General features: G+C 45.4%; 1 protein-coding gene across 2 annotated transcripts in view; it reads left to right on the top strand.

Annotated features, from left to right (window-relative positions):
- Positions 1–15,634, top strand: part of LOC119437003 (ring canal kelch homolog) — a 58,430-nt gene that overhangs the window by 8,724 nt on the left and 34,072 nt on the right. For both annotated transcript variants that reach the window (XR_005189172.2, XM_037704060.2), the window contains exon 4: positions 5,055–5,230. Coding sequence is in view for 1 of the 2 variants with exons in the window: in XM_037704060.2 (XP_037559988.1) it covers positions 5,055–5,230 (176 nt within the window). In the remaining variant the exon portion in view is untranslated. The remainder of the gene's footprint in view (positions 1–5,054; positions 5,231–15,634) is intronic.

The following is a 15,634-nucleotide window of genomic DNA, read 5'->3' as shown; positions in this document are numbered from 1 at the left end:
AGCATCTACTAAGCAGTTGACATATGCACCTGGTGGTTAGCAGATGACACATATCCCAATACATTGCGTCTGAGGTATTGAGCATTTCATGGGTGGAGTCTAATCTCAGAGGTCATGCTAAGGAGCTGCACTGATTCTCTGGGCTCGGCATCATTTCTGATGAGCAGTAATAGTGATGTGTTTTAATGCATTAGCATGCTTAGGGTATTCTTACTGTACTTTATGCACCTGCCGGGGGTTGTCTGTCTATCTATCTATCTAGCTTTGTTTGTTTGTATCTGTGCTTGTTTGTATCTATATTTATGTTTGTTTCTATCTATGTATGGATGTATCTAACCTGGGTCACTGGGTAGCTCGTGGTTGAATGGGTAGTGCATCGGCTGCTGTGGTGAGGTAATAGGGTTCGAAACCAACCATGGAACTAACTTGAGTCACTGAGTATGTGGCAGTGTGTACGTACACGCTGTTCTTCAACAAACTTCTTTCACACTGACATGGGTCACTGTAATATCCAGTCACACGGGCACACCAAAGGTCCTTTGAAGTTAAGGACCAAAGAGCTTTCAAAGGAAGGTTCAAGGGATCTCTGTCAGTGCTACATGGTCTCCAGACGGTCTCCACTGAAGCTTTTAACAGAAACCACAATGTATCCTAAAATGCAAAAGTGACGAGGAATGAAAAAAGGTAACTACTCGCAGAAAGAAAACGAGGACACTTCGATGCATAGCCACCGATAACCAAATCGCACATAACACCGATGTTGCGTCAATGTTGCTGATGGCGACAGGTCGTGCAAGTGCTGCTGTACCAGCACATTCATGATTGAGATTGCGTGTGTCACGAAAGTGTTTAGTGCTTAGAAACTTCTATAATACAGTGAAACTTGTTTTTAACAGACAAAAATGTAACTTCCTTATGTATAGACTTTTTTTTTTCTTCTGTCAAACGCTCTCGGCTCACGAGTATTCCCTTGAGATTCTAAAGACAAAGGCGAACTTCCTTTACCCAAAGCTCACTTCAACTAGGCGTCCTTTGTGCACCCATTAAATGCACCCAGTAAAGTTCAAAGGACCTTGAAAGTGCCCTTGTGATTGGGGTATAAGGTGCGAGACTGAGTAGGTACCGCTATTCGAAGAAACTCTTTGACGCTGACTTGGAGCACTGGGTATGTCATCATAATCATCAGCCTGTATGTATGTCCACTGCAGGACGAAGGCTCCAATTACCGATCTCCAATTACCCCTGTCTTGCGCTAGCTGATTCCAACTTGCGCCAGCAAATTTCCTAACTTCATCACCCCACCTACCGTAAAATTCCGAGCAAGCGCATCCACCCGTGCAAGAGCCCCCCCCCTAACTTCACTGCTAATTTCAAATTTCCGCGCCGTTCCGGGAAAGCGCCCCCCCCCCCCCCCCCCCCCCGCTCCGCACCAACACTGGCCTGGCACATCCAGTCCACGAAAATGATGGCAAATTCGGCAAATCGCACCGGTGCGCGTCGGGCGCCCGGATGAGCCATTTCATCGAATCATGGTCGTACCCGGGCGCCCCAGTGGGCACGCGAGTGCATCGGGGCGAACTGCGGCTGGCGGTCTGTAGTTCACGGACCGTCGGCCGACGGCGAGATCTGCCTCTCGCACGGCACAAAGGAGTTCCCTGCGGCACAGTGACGTGACCACTCGGTGACTGAGGAGTGGTCACGGCTACGCTATGGCATCGCCGGCAGCTTCACCGCTGCTAATCACTCGCCACCGATATCGTCGCTAGGCCTTTTTCAGTTCACTTCAAATCTGTAGCAGACGGCGCTTCAGAACGAACCGCCAACGCTCCCAAGCAGCAATGTTTTGTTACCGTCGTTGCCGCTTTACCCTCTCCTCGCAATAATTTCACACGATGAATAAAACATGCTGAAATTTGCGGCGCCACCAGCTGCGATGCGAGCATGGCCGAGCCGCGGTTCGCTGTCCGCCGTCGGTAGCCATGCACTGCAGCTGAGCTTCACTTGTATCGGAACTCTCATTAGTGCTAAACGTTTCACCGTGGACATGGTTTTTAATAAAGTGAACATTACGCGTCAATTTACTCTCGCGGACATAATTTTGCCTGGAATAGAAGCTGCATAACCAATGTTCGCGTCGCCGGTCGCGGCGAGGCGCCGGTGCAGCATCGATGCGCCTTCTGTAGTTCTTTTGGTGGTTTTAAGTAACGGTGGTATTGAGAGTGATAAACACCACTAACAAATCTTTGGCTTAATAAAGTTCATGTTCAATAAAATTTTAATGCTATTCCAACTGCGCTTCTTTTTTTTTTTTGCGGGAAAATTTTGTCGTGGCCATCTTGAATTTTGGTGCCGTTCCGGGATAGCGCCCCCCCTAACTTTGCCGGTAATTTCGACTTGCTCGAGGGGGGGGCGCTTGCTCGGAATTTTACGGTAGTTTTCTGTCGTGCTCGACTGCGCTTCCCTTCTCTTCGTATCCATTCTATAGCTCTAATGGTCCACCGATTATCCATCTTACGCATTACATGGCCTGCCCAGCTTCATTTTTTTTCTCTTAGTGTCAATTAGAATATCAGCTATCCCTGTTTGTTCTCTGATCCACACCGCTCTCTTGCACGTTACTCCTAAGCTAACGTTACTCCTAAGATTTTTCGTTCCATCGCTCTTTGTGCGGTCCTTAACTTGTTCTCGAGCTTCTTTGTTAACCTCCAAGTTTATGCCCCATATCTTAGCACCGGTAGAATGCAATGATTGTACACCTGGCTCTTCAACGAAAGTGGTAAGCTCCCAGTCAGGATTTGGCAATGCCTGCCGTATGCACTCCAACCCAATTTTATTCTTCTGTAAATTTCCTTCTCATGATCAGCTCGGCCATTATGGAACCTCAACGCTCGAAAAGGGGTGTTTGTCCTCAACCCAAAGGCATCCCCACCTCAATAGGTACTTGGAGCGCCACATGGGAAATGGCCGCCATGGGCGCAGCCCAAACATCACTTGTTCTGTGCTCACGAGAGCTTCGACGGGAATTTAGGGCGCAGGCTCTTTTCCCAAGCGTGTCACCCCTGAGAAAGTCGAATGCCAGGCCGGGGTACGCTTGTGCCCATTTCAACCAGTCGGCGCCCAGCGGTGGTGGAAATCGAACTCACCACCTTCTGCAGCCGAGGCAGGCACTCTACCACTAGGCCACGGCTGCATTATGTGCCACTCGGTATTTGCTGGTCTTCAATGAACCTCTTTGATGCCAACTTGGGTTACTGGGTATATGCCAGTAGGTGTGTGCCGATCTTCAATTAATATCTTTGATGCCAACTTGGATAACGAGGAATGTGCCTTCCTTGTTACTTGGGTAACTAGGAAGGTAACTGCCACTGGCAATGTGTCGCTCTACATTGACAAAAAAGATTTAAGTTTCTGTGATCATGAGTGGAATCGAACTGTGTCACAAGGGTTCCTCAAAGACAGCAATCTGACGCATTAGCAGGCTGCCCCACAAATGCACTGGGTATGTGCTGCTTTTCAAAGAACGCCTTTCACGTGAATGCTTTAATGAGTCAATTTACATCGCCTTAAGCAGGCTGTCTTTGCAGTGTCCCTCCTTTTGTGTTAAAAACATTAGCTCTGTCCAAAAAGTTCGAGCTGTGCATTTAAAAAAGATTTATTTCACAAACCTTCATATTGATACACCAGAGTGGTCACAATGAAAATACTCCCCATTAGACACATACACTAGTTCCACCTCCTCTGCCATTGCTGAAAGCACCCGCGGAAGTCCTCTTCTTCTAAGCGCTTCAGCAGTGATGACATTTCTTTTTGAATTATCGTCACATCCCCGAAATGCGCCCCCAGATCACCAGTCTGCAATTGGACAACAAAGAAAGTCACCGGGGGCTAAATCCGACGAGTAGGGAAGGTGTCCAAGCATAGTGATGGAATTGCAAGCCAAAAAACTTACGCACTATCAATGCAAAGTGCGCAGGGGCATTATTGTGGTGCAGAATATAATGGCCCTCTTTCAACAAATTTGGTCACACGTGGCACAGACAATCTTTCAGAGGCTTGAAGATCTCCACATACTAGAAGGTTGCATTGAGTATGACTTTCACGTACGGATTCGTAGTGCACAATTTCATGGCAGTCAGAAAACACAATCAACGTTACTTTGGTTTTTGCTTTTTCTTCCGTGCTTTTTTTTTTTTTTTTTTGCCTTGGCTCACCCTTCTTTTCTTTTTCCACTCCTTGCTCTGTGACTTCGGCTTGCTGTCCTATTCGTAAATCCATGTTTCATCAATTGTGACAGCCCTTTGCTAAAATTCATCAATGTTGTCTGAAGTTTTCCAATCAATGCAACATTCTTTTCATTGCAGCTTTTTCTCAGAAGTCGACAGTTTTCACACCATTTGGTGCAAACCTTTTTTATTTCCAAATTTTCAATCAAAATTCGGGGGACAGACAACTTTCTCAAACCAAGTGCTTCTGATATCATTCAAACAGTCATTCGGCGGACACTGAGCACAAGAGAATGCACTCAATTGATGTGTACATCTTTGCACAAGGTGTAGTGGTGCCCTTTTCTTGCCTCATCTTTGGGGTCTCCTTCCCAAAAACGCTGGACCCTCTTGAACATAGTTCTTTCTTTAGGGCATGCTTTACTTAGGCTTTTTGAAACATTAGATGAATTTCTGCACCATTCTTGCCCAATTTCACATGAAATTTAATATTAATCCTTTGTTTCGCCTGTTCGTCAATCTCCATTTCGACAAAGACTAAAAATGCATTGTATAGAAAGTGCATGCATAAAATTATGCCTTGTCATACAGCAGTCCAGCTCGTACCAGAGGTCAACCAAGTCCTTTGGAGGGGATAGAGTGGCACCACTACATCCTCTCCCACTTTTTTGCTGACTGTTTATCCACTGAGATTTTTCTTGTAGTAGATGCATGTTTCAATATTAGTTTATCAAGAAGCAGCTATGGAAAAGGCATTAATGGATGAAATCATGTCTGATGAGCTGTGTAAAGTTTAAGGTTAATTTTTTTTTCTCTCTTTTTCTTTGGCAGACCCTGCTACCTGCTGCTAACCTGCTTCAGTTGAGCGACGTCCAAGAAGCCTGCTGTGAGTTTCTGCAGGCTCAGCTACACCCATCAAACTGCCTTGGCATACGGGCATTTGCGGATCTCCATGGGTGCCTTGACCTGCTGTCACACTGCGATTCCTATATTGAGCAGCACTTTGTGTAAGTTGTAGATGTATGCATATTATTATTGTGTAGTGCAGAGTCTGTAAGATGGAAGAAACAGTATGCAGGACACAGCACTGTTGCTGTTGTTGTGTCTTTGTGCTGTTTCTTCGCCATGATAGGCTGGATTAGCTCGCATGCACCTTGCTGGAGTCTGCAAGAATTTGATGGATACAGTGAAATCTCGATAATTCGAACTGCTCTGTTGGTCCCGGCAAGGTCCTATGTATTTGAATAGATAAAAGCTCCCGTGAATTTGAACTCCATAAACAGCGCAATGGTTATTTCGAACAAAATTTCTCACTCCCATGGACTGCTTTTCAGGCAAACCTGGCCAAAGGTGAAGGTTTATTTATTTTATTTATTAGATAATACTGCAGGCTTTATAGGGGCCCTTGCAGGAGGGGCAGAAGTACAGGAAAAAAACAAGGAAATGGAAGAGTATATGAGTAGCAAAACAAAAATAACAAGAATTAATTACAATGGAATGATTGCAGGAAAATAAAAAATAACAATTGCAGAAACACTGCACCAAAACAATATAAAAAAGAAGCAAACAACATTTTTCAACTGTCGCATGTTCAGCTGTCAATACATTCAATGCTTTCAGTGGTAATAAGAAGCGATATCGGCAAGCTATTCCATTCGGCTATAGTGCGAGGAAACAAGGAATATTTCAAGGTGTTGGTCCTGGCAAAATATGGAGTTAATGACTTGGCATGCCGGTGCCTTGTTTATCGCCCTGCTAGCGGTTGTATGTATTGTTGCGGATTAAGAGATAGCTGATTATTCTGAAGCACATAGAGGAACTTAATCCTTTGAATTTTCCTTCGCAATTTTAGTGTTTGTATATTAAGAACCCCGCTGTTACGTTTTTCACGGGACCGTAAAAAAAGAACGTAAGAGCCGGGAAACGCAATCGCCGGGAAACAGGAAAAATTGAGAAATGGGAGTAGTGTTGAACTGCACACAATATTATTTTAATTTTTACGTGTCACAAAAAGTAGTTTCGCCCGACAGCCGAAGTATCTATCGATTGCGATGAGCTATACAAAGTAAGAATAGTAGTTTTATTGTCCGTATAAACTTGTAAACATTCGCTTATTAACTAATTAACAAACATGGTGTCAGCGCCCACAGGCAAACATGAACACATCTCACTCGATGAGCGCGGACACGCGCTGTCAAACGCTGGGGTGAGGAATTTAAGCGCCGCTGCAGAAGCGAGCGAAGTGACCTTCGTGCTGTTGTCTATCACTTCAACGCAAAGAGAACACACAGCACGCACAATGCTACGAGCCGCCGACGCACCTACACTGCGTAGACTTTGCCCCCAACGCAGATCGCTTTCAAGATACGGCACGCGCGCCGCCGCGTAGTACGCAGTTGAAGCCAGAGCACAACGCTGCCAGGTATCACTCCCCCCTCGCTCCCTCGCCGGTGCCTTGAGCGCAACGGAAGAAGGCGCGCCGCAATCGTCGGCTCACCTCGCACGCTTTCACTCCTACAGCATGCGGCGCGCGGCGACGGCGTTATCGCCCTTGGACTTTATGCGGAACATCTATGAGCCAAAACCAATTTTAAGGCCGCAACGCGTCATAGACACCATCTTTAGATAGCAAACACGGATCTCAAGGGCCATACTTTTGCTGACGGAAACCGAAAATACGTAATAACTGTCGCCCCCGGCACTTTGGGCGGCCAATGCCATCGTCAAGCAACCAAGCCAAGCAACATGAAAAGTCAAAATGGCCGCTCGGGCCGGCGCGGTGTGGCAGTTCGCAACGTATGATGCGGGAATGGTCCCACAGTTGCGACGTAACAGCGGGGTTACCAATGCATTGGGTTCTATGGGAGCTGTGCCGGGATCGGCCGAAAACGACGTAACAGCCGGGAAAACGCAGCACCCGGGAACGTAACAGCGGGGTTCTACTGTATTCATTTTCATTAAGTTTGAGGGAGAGTCAGTTGGACGGTACAGTGTAGACCGCTTATAACGTAAGTCACCGGAGTCGCGAATATCCACACTATAAGCGGTACCGCACTATAACCAAAGCAACAATTTTGAAGGCCCGCACATATGCAAAACATGTGCACCAAGCTGCCACGCGTATGCGACAGTCGAGGAATGCGGCTAGAACGTTTGCATTCAATTGACAGTCGAATCTCGTTAATTCGAAATAATTCACGCGGCAGCACCTCCTACCGGCATTGCTCCGGCACCGCCATAGAGTAAAAACTTAGGAGAGACCCCTCAATGTCACGCGCGAACAGAAAAAAAAAATGCGGTGGAAATTTCACCCTCTCTCAAATGGCAAGGTCGCCGATTCTGCGTTGCGCCGGAACATGCGTGTACGTACTGCCGCACTGTAACCGGTATTTCGTTTCCCGCAACTGCACTATAAGCGATACGTGTATACATGGAGTGCTAAGGGAAAATTAATGGGAGTCTGAAAAGACCGCACTGTATCCGGTCCTGCACTATAAGCAGTTACGTTATAAGTGGTCTGTACTGTATTTAGAAAATATAAAGCGTACAGCTTTTCGCAGAATTTTTTCTAATGCATCAATGTTCCGTTTTATGTACAAGTCCCAAACAATTGCCGCATATTCTAGTGTAGGCCTTATAATACAGTTGTAAGCCAACAGCTTGGTTTCTGGAGGTGCCATTTTTAATTTGTGCCTGAGCAGACCAAGTTTTCTTAAAGCTGGAGCACATGTAGTAGAGATATGCTTGTTCCAGGAAAGATCATGTGTTATGATAACCCCCAGGTACCTACGTATATTCCTCGACTTCGGATAAGGGTTGAGATGCAAGATCATATAAGTAAATGGTAAAGGGTGCTTTTTTTTTGTAATTCTCATAGAAACTGTTTTATTAGTGTTGAGCTCCATGTTCCACTGCTGGCACCAGGAATGAATGCTCTGAAGGGTAGAATTTAAGAGGACTTGATCTTCGTGGCATTTAATGTCATTATATAAAACACAATCAGCAAACAATCTTAATTGAACGGGGTGAGCGATTACTTCTACAATATCATTAATATATATTAAAAATAACAGGCCAAGCATGCTGCCTTGAGGAACACCGGAAGCAACTGGTGCTTCATCTGAAGGGCAGTCGCTTATGCTAACGGATTGTGTGCGCTTAATTAAGTATGCAGAGATCCAGCTAATTAAGTATGGCGGTAGTTTTATGATTTCGAGCTTCTCAATTAGTTTATGGTGACAAACAAGATCAAATGCTTTTCTGTAATCCAGGAATATAACATCAATCTGACCAGGTTTATCAAGAATGCTAGCAAAGCTGTGAATGACTGAAGCCAACTGAGTGACCGTGGAAAACCCCTTCCTAAAGCCATGCTGTACCGGTGTAAGGATGCTGTTGTCACTTAAGAATTATTTTATCTGGTTAGCTATAATATGTTTCAATAGTTTGCAGCAAGATAAAGTAAGGGAGATCGGTCGATAGTTCGTTCTTAATGTCGCTTCGCCATTCTTAAGCACCGGTACAACCTGATCCAATCGCCAATCTTTGGGAAGGGTGGCGGAAGATAAAGATACACTAAACATGCGCACTAGAAAACGTGCAATTATCTCTGCATAGCGGCGCAAAAAGGCGTTTGGGATGTTATCCGGTCCTGGTGATGATTTCGTTTTTAAATTTAGCAGCATAGAAACGACACCAGGCGTCGATATAACAGCAGGGTCAACATAACAAGGGGTATGGCCGAAGGGTGCATGGTTCGAGACACTTGGAAATACGCTGTGAAAAAATTGATTAAAATGTTCCGCTATACATTGATTCTCAGTAACAGTTACGCCGTTGTGCACAATGCTATCAATGGGTCTCTTTGTACTAGCTAGATGGTTCCAGAATTTTTCTGGTGCACTGCGCATAAAGCCAGGCAGGGTATATTGAAAATAACTTTGCTTAGCCTTGCATACAGCCTGATTCAAGGCCTCTTGAGTGTTCTGGATTTCAGTGCAAAGGGCATGCCGTCGCTCTAACTTTTTAGTTTTCGTTTCAGTTGCAGTACATTTCGTGTAATCCACAGATTACATTTGGACTTCTTTTTGACTTTGTTTGGGATAAAATTATCGAGACAGAAATGGCACATTTCTTTGAACTTATTCCAGAGCACCATGACGTCATTCCCATCAAATTCGCTCAGCCAATGATCTAAGTAGTCCAAAAAATTTTCATCTCTGGCATGGGAAAAGTCCTTCGCAATCACTGTTTTATCTAGGGTAGTATCGCAACGTTCCATGGGACATGAAAAGTAGACAAGCATTAAAACGGATAGGCGGGCTAGTTGGTTTGGCATCATAATGAAACTTTTGCGCACACAACACGAAACCACAACGAAGAAGTACACAAGGACTAGCGCAGTACACAAGGCTAGCGCACAAGGACTAGCACAAGGACTGCGCTAGTCCTTGTGTACTTCTTCGTTGTGGTTTCGTGTTGTGTGCGCAAAAGTTTCATTATGAAAAAAGTAGACAAGTTCATGATCTGAAATACCTTTTTCTACAGAATTTTCAATAGAGCGACTAATAAAAATAAGATCAAGCATAGTTTCACTATCTCCTAGTAAGCGCGTCGGCTGTGTCACAATTTGTTGCACAATTTGATGTCACTAGCTACCATAATGTCGCACCATAATGTCGCTTGTTGTAAAAATCACGAGGAAAGACACGTAATGAGCCGAGACCGAAATGCAGCAAGCAGAGCGGTGTGTGCCATGCTCTCATCCAGCTTAACTCTTTCCCTACCGTGGGGAAAATAGGTGTTTTTTATAGGTTACGCCAGATTTTCTTTTCTGAACGAACTACTGCACTCAATATTTTATGTAATACATAAACAAAAAGCAGAATGAATGCACTTTTCATGCATAAAAGTTTTATTAATGAGATGTATGTCATAAAAAAGATATAAATTGCCAGAATCAAGATTATGGGATAAAATTGAACAAAGTTTGTAAAGACACGCTTGTATTTACTAAGAAAAATTATGAGATATGCAAAATGTATTGCCTTCTAATAGGCACTATCTCCGAAAAAATCTAAATTTTTCATTGAACAGATTTAAACTACAAAAATTTAACTGCAAGCACTACAGTTGGGTGTGCCAGGCTACGGCCGCAGATGTTCCGGACTGGTTTGCGTCGTTGTCACTCTCACAGTCAAAGTCCAACGAAACGACAGCAGCCGCAGACGCAGCAGAATCGCGAGATCTGCGATCTTACGAAGTGCGCGCGCCACTCTCGGAGAAGGCCATTTTTGCTTTCCATTTGGACGTTTGCGAATCTTCGGAGCATGTTCAAAAATTACCGCCTGGCGGGAAAAATGCGAATTGCTTAGAAAACAAAAATATAGTTCCCCTCCTTCATGTCCGATAGCGCAGTGTGTCCAAGAGCGGTGCAGAAGGTCTCGAAAGCAGCGATTCAAACCATTGATAGCGGGCTAACGAAGCCCAACGGGCGCGGTGGGGAAAGAGCTGAAAGGAGCAGGTGTGCGCATGATCATGTCACTGCGCACTCACCTAGCAATAAATGTTCAAATAAAAGCAATAAATGTTATTCGGCGTTCTCCAGCCAATCAGTGTCCCAAGACACCTGCTCAAAGTGACTGGCATTTGTAGGCTAATTAGCATTACAACTGGATGCAAGAAACTTCAGTTGACTTAGGGTCAAGACAAGTGAGTGAGGGGTGCTTCCAACTGCAATTCAAATGAGGACAAGTTATTACATTTTTGGGTACACATTTAGCAAGATGCTTTTTTTTTTTTTTTTTTTTTTTTTTTTTTTTTTTAGTGGGGAAGTGCGTGGCAGCCACAAAGCTGCCATATGCTCTGTATTTTCATCAGCGCATCTTGTGACAACATAGCCATCTTGCTAGGTTGTGTGTCGCTCTTTTTCAAGTGGAAATAGTGATTTATGTGTTATGGTGCTAACATTGCTTGCCCCAAAATGGCCACACCATAAGCATCAGAAGCCGACTATATTTACACGATTGTAAGTCGACCTATTTTTTAAGATTTGAAAACTTGAAGTTTGGGGAGGGGGGTCAAATTACAATCGAAACCAAAACATGGCACCGCCAATAAAAGCGAGAGAAACGAGTTATCAGGGGCGCTAAAACGTGTTTACAATTTTATGTTTTCTCTACTGCTCTACCCGTAGTGTTCGGCTATTCTGCGTGTTTGTTCAGAAGGGTGTTCTTAAAGAGTTTACAGCACAAACAGCACTCATGGGGGTGTCGATAGTTGGTGGAAGGGCCGCTGTTCCGATCGCAGCGGCACTGACCCTAGGAACTGCGGCACTTCCTGGGAGTATCGATAGTTCATGGAAGAGTCGACACTGTTCACGTTTCTCTTTCTTTATAGCTCATTTTTTAACACGTTGGACTTGACTGCCGGCCACATGTTACTAAGAAATTTTCGTTATGGAATGCGCCCATGAGTATGACCTTTTTTTTTTCCTGACACATGTGATATGGTGGGGGGGGTCGACTTGCAATCGTGCAAATATGGTAATGCTTGTAATGTAGCAGCACTGCTCTGCATACACTTTTCTAGCTAAAATGCATACACTCGCTCATTGTTGAGTTTTGGTCTTATCACTATACGAAATGAGTCTGAGCTTTATTTTTGTTTACAACTTTACGAATTTCTATCAGTTTTCTTTAGAGGTGGTCAATTGATACATATGAAATAACAGGACTCTAGACCTTTTTCACGGCGATCCCGTGGGCGCCGCCATGTTTGATCACATGGTGACACGTCCATTGCTTGCCTCAGCTGCCTCCGTTGCCTCCGTGTTTACAATGGATGTGCATGACACCCGGTGCTGTTCAGCAAACCTCTGTTTCGGCAGATATCGTAGACGGTGATTGGCTGGTTGACACGAAGCTTTGGCCACAGCTTCAGAGGACATGTTAGCGCTTTCGGAGGTCAATATAGCTTGTCCTAATGGAGCAGGCAGCGTATATATATATATATAATACACACACACAGTGCTTGTTCTAAAAGTGGGGCTAGAAATGTATTCCAAGCTTTCCGCTTATGAATTAAATCAGGATCAGTGTGTCTTGCTTTTTGTTCTTTATCTGGCAAACACTTTGAAGCGGCGGCTTGTCATAGTTTCTGACTCAGTAAAGTTCCTTGGTGCGGTCACTATGGGATTGTTTATTTTCTGCCCAATTGCTCGCGGGCATGCTCAGTTGCGATAGACTTGTTCTTGCTGCGCATAAGGCTTGGAACGTGGATGTTCTGTACTTTGTAATAGCTTGTAGAAAATACGTATTATCGCTAGTCACTCGCTTTCTCTGTGGACCATCACGAAACTATCCGCTTTGAAGATTCATGTGTTGTCGCGGTGTAGTTGCCGTCACCCTGGCTTCGGCACATTGATTTAAGTGTGCGCTCATTCACTTATTCTTGCTACGTTGGCTATAGAGTGGGAGTAAGTTTGCCTGTGAGTTGGGGTGGATGTGTGCAGATAATGCGCGAAAAACTTACTATGCCAGGAAGCGGCGCTACTCCCTTTATCACTGTGTAACGAGCGGTACTCGCTCTTGCCGAAGTTTCAGGATGGATGTCCTTTCTTTGGCAGTTAGTAATACAACGCTGGTGAATGAGTGAACATATTTATATCCTCGAGGAAAGCCGTGCATTGCAAGGACCCGGTAACACAGGCAGTCCTTATGAAGCAGCGATTCATGAACTTGGTCATACAGATTCATTCTATTACTTAATAATATGCCATCATTTTTGTAGCCAACTACAGCACACGTCTTTGCTCTACCACTCCACATTTTGCAGCATGAATGGAGCACAGTGCTTTAGTGATCCCTCAGTTGCATTTCCGACAGCTAATTGCACAGGTGTAGGGCAGAAGTGGTAATGGTTTCGTATTCGTGCGCTTTCGCAAAGGCAAGGTGCGGCGTGCCGCCGAAAGCCTCACCTCGTTCCTCTAGAGCAGACTGCTCTGCAAAAAGGGACCATATGAGAACTTGTGAAATTATTCGCTCTCCTAAGGCATACCAAGCAAAATTGTATTGGCTTTCAATTTCACAAACGTTTAGGGTGCACAGACTGCTGTCAAATTAGGGTTTGGCTTTAGTTCTGCTCTTGGTTTTTCATCATCTTCATCGATGGCAGATGGCAGCACAGCTTTTCCAGTCTCCTCGCACCACCTAATTACCTGCCATTCTCGACTGCATTTCCCCTCCCTTGGAACCCATTCTGTTGCTCAAATGGGCAATCTGTTATCAGCTATGTATATACGCATTGTATGACCACCACTCCATTGTATGACCTCCACCAACTCCATTTCTTGCTCCTTTAACCTTGACTGGCCACATTCACATGTGCTTCATCAGCTCCTTGCCTATGCAGTGCATGCATAAAACTACATTTAATGAAACACATTTTGTTAATCAATGAAGATCGTATATAGAAGCGTTAGTTTATTTTGCGAGCTTCTCAATGACCTGATTGATAAACCAGCCTGTGCCTTAGGACCTGCCACGGTGATGCAGTGGCTATGGCATTCAGCTGCTGAGCACGAGGTCGTGTGTTTGATTCCTGGCCACGGCAGCCGTATTTCAATGGGGGCGAAATGCAAAAACACTCGTGTATTATGCTTTAGGCGCACGTGAAAGAACCCCAGGTGGTCAAAATTAATTGGGAGCCCTCCACTACAGTGTCTTCCATAGGTCCAGTGTTTCTTTGGGACATTAAATCCCATAAATCAAATCTGTTCTTCAGGCTGATTGAGTCTAGTGTTGCCCGCATTCTATTTGAAGTTACCTTTGTGAAAATTTTACTCAGTATCAAAAGCAAGCTAATATACCTATACTCCTTCAATTGTTTATCATCTCCCTTCTTATGGATTAATACTATGTTGATATCCTTTCAAGAATTTAGTACATTTGAGGCCACAAGGCATTGCAAATGAAGGGCTGCAAGCTTTTTTAGTTGCAATGTTCTTGCCATCTTTTCCAGATTGATTGTTATTTCATCATCTCCTGTCACTTTTGCCTTGGGCATATCTTGCCAAGCTCTTTTTACTTGTGTCTATTATTACTTAAGGAAATGCACTGCCCTTGCTATCTATGACTGTGCTCTGGCTTTCTATGTAGCAAGTAAACGATTGTTTACTGCTTCACATGTTTAAGCATTAAGGTAATCAGGATATTACTGCTGCATCATTGGCAGTTATTTGTGGGAAGGAAAATGAATTTTAACCCGAACTTTATCTAATTGGGCTGACCTAAGTTCAAAAGTTCACCCATGGAAATTGTGGCTGCTCTGATTGTTGTGAATTAAGCTCTTTGCTTTCGGCTGTACAAATTTCTTACACTAGTTCTCAGATATGAAAACAGCATACTACAGTAGAACCCCGCTGTTACGTTCCCGGGTGCTGCGTTTTCCCGGCTGTTACGTCGTTTCGGCCGGTCCGGCACAGCTCCCATAGAACCCAATGCATTGGTAACCCTGCTGTTTACGTCGCAACTGTGGGACCGTTCCGCATCATACGTTGCGAACTGCCACACCGCGCCGGCCCGAGCAGCCATTTTGACTTTTCATGTCGCTTGGCTTGGTTGCTTGACGATGGCATTGGCCGCCCAAAGTGCTGGGGGCGACATTTATTACGTATTTTCGGTTTCCGCCAGCAAAAGTATGGCCTTTGATATCCGCTTTTGCTATCTAAAGATGATGTCTATGACGCGTTGCGGCCTAAAATTGGTTTTGGCTCATAGATTTCCGTATAAAGTCCAAGGGCGATAACGCCGTCGCCGCGCGTCGTATGCTTTCTTTCGCGCGCGAGACGCAGTCGTCGGCTCCCCTCGCACGCTTTCACTCGCACATACAGCATACGGCGCCTCGCACGCTTTCACTCGCACATACAGCATACGTCGCCGCGCGCCGTATGCTGTATGTGCGAGTGAAAGCGTGCGAGGGAAGCCGCGCGGCCGTATGCTGAATGTGCGAGTGAAAGCGTGCGAGGGGAGCCGACGACCGCGTCTCGCGCGCGAAAGAAAAGCAGAGAGGAAGCGCGCCTCCTTCCGTTGCGCTCGAGGCACCAGCGAGGAAGCAAGGGGGGGGGGGGGGGGGGGGGGGGGGGGGGGGGGGGGGGGTAGCGGGCAGCGGGGTAGCGCGCGGTCCCGCGGGCCCTATCTTGACAGCGATCTGCGTGGGGGTAGATTCTACGCAGTGTAGGTGCGTCGGCGGCTCGTGGCTTTGTGCGTGCTGCGTGTTCTCGGCGCTCAGTTAGGGTTGAAGCATAGAGAAAGAAATAGACAACAGCACGAAGGTCACTTCGCTCGCTTCTGCAGCGGCGCTTAACTGCGCGTGTCCGCGCTCATCGAGTGTGATGTGTTCATGTTTGCCTT

The sequence above is a fragment of the Dermacentor silvarum genome, chromosome 1, assembly GCF_013339745.2.
Source record: "Dermacentor silvarum isolate Dsil-2018 chromosome 1, BIME_Dsil_1.4, whole genome shotgun sequence".
Taxonomy (NCBI): Eukaryota; Metazoa; Arthropoda; class Arachnida; order Ixodida; family Ixodidae; genus Dermacentor; species Dermacentor silvarum.
Note: the sequence above shows the minus strand (reverse complement) of the source record. Positions and strands in the feature narration are given on the sequence as shown.